Here is a 4,220-nt window from a genome sequence, read left to right as displayed (position 1 = left end):
GGTGACTAATCCTCAGCCCTCAGCTCTGTTTTTCATTGGTTTTGGTCATTCTTCTAGATTGTACAGCCCTGGTGTGTTCACTTGCCGTACAGAGGCATCTTGTGTTTGCTGTGAAGCTGAACACTGTGACACCAATGTGTCAAATGCGATAATGGTAACCCATGATGGACAGTGTTTGGTGGAGCTTCCCTACTAAAACAAACTTGGGAGCAGGAGTGGCATCCACTTCCAAAATAGCTTGCCTCTGAAACCCTATGAACCTGGAAAAAGGATAAAAGTCACCCAAGTGTTGAGGACTCGTTCATAGGGTCACTATGAGTCACCTACGACTTGACGGCAGTTAACAACAGCACAGTAACAACATTCTGGTACTGGATAGTCTTGGTCTTGAAAGACTCCCCTATTGTTGGGTTGATGTTGGAATAAAAACTGTCTTCCACGAAGCACCTGACACACAATACTTTTAACCACGCCTATATCCCCCAACTGACACACTTTGAGCTCTTGCAGCACCATGACCCAGGAGTCAGGGGTGTGGGCTTTATTGACTATGCAAAGACATTTGACTGTAGATCCTAACAAGTTGTGGCTGGCATTGAAAAGAATGGGAGTCTGAGAGCACTCAATTGTGCTCATGTGAAACTATACCTAGACTAGGAGGCTGTAGTGCAAACATAGCAGGGAAACACTGTATAGTTGAAAATTGAGAAGGGAGTGTCTCAGGATTCTATTCTCTCTCCATACCTATTTAATCTGTATGCTGAGAAAATTGTCTGAGAAGCTAAGCTCTATGAAGAAGAATGTGACATCAGGATTGGAGGGAGACTTACCAATAACATGTGTTATGCGGATTACACAACTTTGTTTGCTGAGGAGGACTTGAAACACTTGTTGCAGAAGATCAAAGAATGCAGCCTTCAGTATGGATGGCATTTCAATGTGAAGAAAACAAAGATTCTTACCACTGGACTGATAAGAAGCATCATGATGGATGGAGAGGAGATTGAAACTGTCAATAACTTCACCTTGCTTGGATCCACAATAAACACCCTTGGTACCAGCAGTCAGGAAACAAGGAGACACATTGCCCTGGGAAAATTTGCACTTAAGGATATCTCGAAATTATTGAGGAGTAATGATATCAGTTTAAGAGCTAAGGTGTGTCTGATTTAGACCATAGTCCTTCTGACCACTTTCTATGCATCTGAACGCTGGACAATGAATAAAGATGACAGAAAAAGAATTGATACCTTTAAGCTATGGTGTTGGCTAAGAGCACTGAACATCCCATGGATGGCCAAGAGAACAGATATGTCTTGGAGAGGGTACAGCATTTGGAGGCAAGACTCATAAGACTTCACCTCATATAACTTTGGGTATGTTTCTAGAAGGTGCTATTCCTTGGAAAGGGTTATGATGTTGGGAAGGGTGGAGGGTTGATGAAGGAGAGAAAGACCCACAACCAGGTGGACTGACATGGTGACTGCTGCTATGGGCTCTTGTGTGCCAGGAAGTGTGAGGATGGTACAGGCTGGAACAGGGTTCAGATCTTTTGTTCATAGGGTCAATATGAGTCATACTGGACTCGACAGCACTTAACAACAACCATACATATGGAGGGTTGTGTAGGTGAATTTAATGTTGAAGATAAGGCTAATTTTTTCCCAGTATTCACTGACAGCATGTCTGGACTGAGTTTTAAGGCTGGGTTGTTTGTTTTTGGTTTTGGGGGTTTGTGGGTTTTGTTTTTTGTTTGGTTTTTTTTTTTTTCGAATTGGTTAGAACACAGAGAGTTCTGGACTTTTGGGCTATCATGCTACTAGTGCCTAAAGAATTTTCAAAAATGAATAATAACCTATTATTATCTAAAAATTTACTGTGCTCGCTCTCTCTTTTTGAAATTTCACAGACACACCGGGAAATAACCAGCTGGATTCATTATCCTCACCTGAGCAATGAAGAAGTACAATTTAGAGAGTTTGTTAGGCTCTTGTTTTGGGTTTTCCCACACTAGTGAACCATTATTCCTCCCAGTATACGGAGGTATTGTAATTAGTTCAATCCTCTGGCACCACAGTTCTATTCTGTTAATCAGTGAAGTCCAAATAAATGATTTCTTACAGGTAACATTTTACACATTAAGGAGAAATATTTTGCCTCAGTTGAACAAGTCTCTGATTCTCAAGGTGTTTAAAAGATGAGGGAGCTCTTTTCGCCTTTTTCCCAGTGTCGCTGAAGCTGCAGCCATGAAGGTTGAGCTGTGCCGTTTCAGCGGGTACAAGATCTACCCCGGGCACAGGAGACGCTATGCCAGGATCGACGGAAAGGTGTTCCAGTTTCTTAATGCAAAATGCGAGTCGGCTTTCCTTTCCAAAAGGAATCCATGGCAGATCAATTGGACTGTCCTTTACAGAAGGAAGCACAAAAAGGGCCAGTCGGAAGAAATTCAAAAGAAAAGAACCCGCGGAGCAGTCAAATTCCAAAGGGCCATCACTGGTGCATCTCTTGCTGATATAATGGCCAAGAGGAATCAAAAACCTGAAGTTAGAAAGGCTCAACGAGAACAGGCTATCAGGGCTGCCAAGGAAGCAAAAAAGGCTAAACAAGCATCTAAAAAGACTGCAATGGCTGCTACTAAGGCTCCCACAAAAGCAGCGCCTAAACAAAAAATTGCGAAGCCTGTGAAAGTTTCTGCTCCCCGAGTTGGTGGAAAACGCTAAGGAGGCTCATAAGGCTTAAATAAAGATGGAGTTGTAACTCTAAAAAAAAAAAAAAAAAGATGAGGGAATAGATAAGACATTTGGAGAAAAGGATGTATTCTGTATCCACCAGGTAGAAGGCTCTGCCTGCACTAGGCCTAAGGCTCACTTTTGGGATCTTGATTTACTTCTCTGTAAAAAAAAAAAAAAAAAAGAAGAAAAAAAAAGTTGTTCCTCCACATACTCACGATACTGCTTTATGTTCCCTACTCCTCACCCCTTTCTTTGGTTCCTGTATCTGATGCACTCTAGATGCTTGTTAAATCTTTCCTCAGGAGAAGACATTGCATCACAAAATCAAAAGCAGTGATTTTGGTAAGTTAGTTGATAATTAAAAGGTTACTTATCACCAATGTTTTCATTATAATGAATGAATGTTGTTGTTGTTAGATCAGTCAACTACTACTCATAGTGATCCTATGAACCAGATCAGAACCTTGCCCTATCCTTTATCTTCCTCATAATCTTTGCCTTGCTAAAGCCCATTGTTACAGTCACTGTGTCAATCCATCTCAGGTGAAATGAAGCTTCACCATCCTTGTCTCTAAGAAGCACCCTACAAATAGAAAATTAATGAATAGAAAGTGACATTTCACACAACAATTTATGAATGGTAAAGAAGAGATGTGTGTGTGTGTGTGTGTGTGTGTGTGTGTGTGTGTATGTGAGAGAGAGAAACCATGAGAGGTGAATAGATCCCTCACTGTGTCACTCACATTTCTCTTTGGAGATAGATATATGATCTAACTGCAGGATAGTGGTCACCAGATAATCTTCAATCCTTTCAGGGTAGGATTTGGCTGAAGTACCTGGCTTACCTCATCCAGTGCCCCACCACTCCAAAGTCATCCCCATCTACTGATGAAGAAAGGTATGGGAATCAAAGTGTTCGTGAGAAGAAAAGGGTCCACATATTGGTGGATGGAGGGTCAGGGCATATAATATCACCTTCAGAGCTTCATTCCAGGACAACTAAGGCTTTAATTGGCCTGTAATATGACAGCTTAACTTTTTTCCTACTTACAAGTAATGACAGTCCCAACTGAGTTGGAAGAACATGGTGAGATGGGGGTTGGGGATTGAGAGAGTAGGATGCTGCAGAGAAAACCTAGGTTCCAGAGAAGTTCTGCTTTCAGAAGCCTCATTTAGTGCAGTGCTTTGGAGAAATACGTACAAAAAGGACTACAGAAAGGCAAGGGAAAAAAGGATCCTTTTGGAGGAAAATAACTTAATGGAGAGTACCTGAGAAATAACGTTGTCAAATTAGTTGAGATTCATCTAGAAGGCCTTTAGGAAACATCAAAGTCAGAATGGTTCTTGGCTTGTCAAGATTCTGTTTAGGGCTTTTCCCAAGATGGATCTCAAGTTTTCTACAGACTTATTTAGGGAAATTTACAGGCTCTCTTTGATTTCTTGTTATCATACACACATATATTACACCAAAAGCATGTAGTCCATTAG

At 41.3% G+C, this 4,220-nt stretch overlaps 1 protein-coding gene across 1 annotated transcript; it reads left to right on the top strand.

The window, feature by feature from the left end:
- The first annotated feature begins 2,246 nt into the window (after positions 1-2,246).
- Positions 2,247-2,720, top strand: LOC102860242 (60S ribosomal protein L24-like). The gene has a single exon (XM_006889817.1). The coding sequence runs from the start codon at positions 2,247-2,249 to the stop codon at positions 2,718-2,720; it is 474 nt and encodes a 157-aa protein (XP_006889879.1).
- Positions 2,721-4,220: the final 1,500 nt, after the last annotated feature.

Source organism: Elephantulus edwardii, unplaced genomic scaffold (assembly GCF_000299155.1).
Source record: "Elephantulus edwardii isolate Elephantulus edwardi_28Jun2011 unplaced genomic scaffold, EleEdw1.0 scaffold00081, whole genome shotgun sequence".
Lineage (NCBI taxonomy): Eukaryota > Metazoa > Chordata > Mammalia > Macroscelidea > Macroscelididae > Elephantulus > Elephantulus edwardii.
This window is presented reverse-complemented; position numbering and strand designations above follow the sequence as displayed.

What these genes read in the sequence shown, in the direction of transcription:
- LOC102860242 (XM_006889817.1), top strand. Translation starts at nt 2,247, where the DNA reads ATGAAGGTTGAGCTGTGCCGTTTCAGCGGGTACAAGATCTACCCCGGG.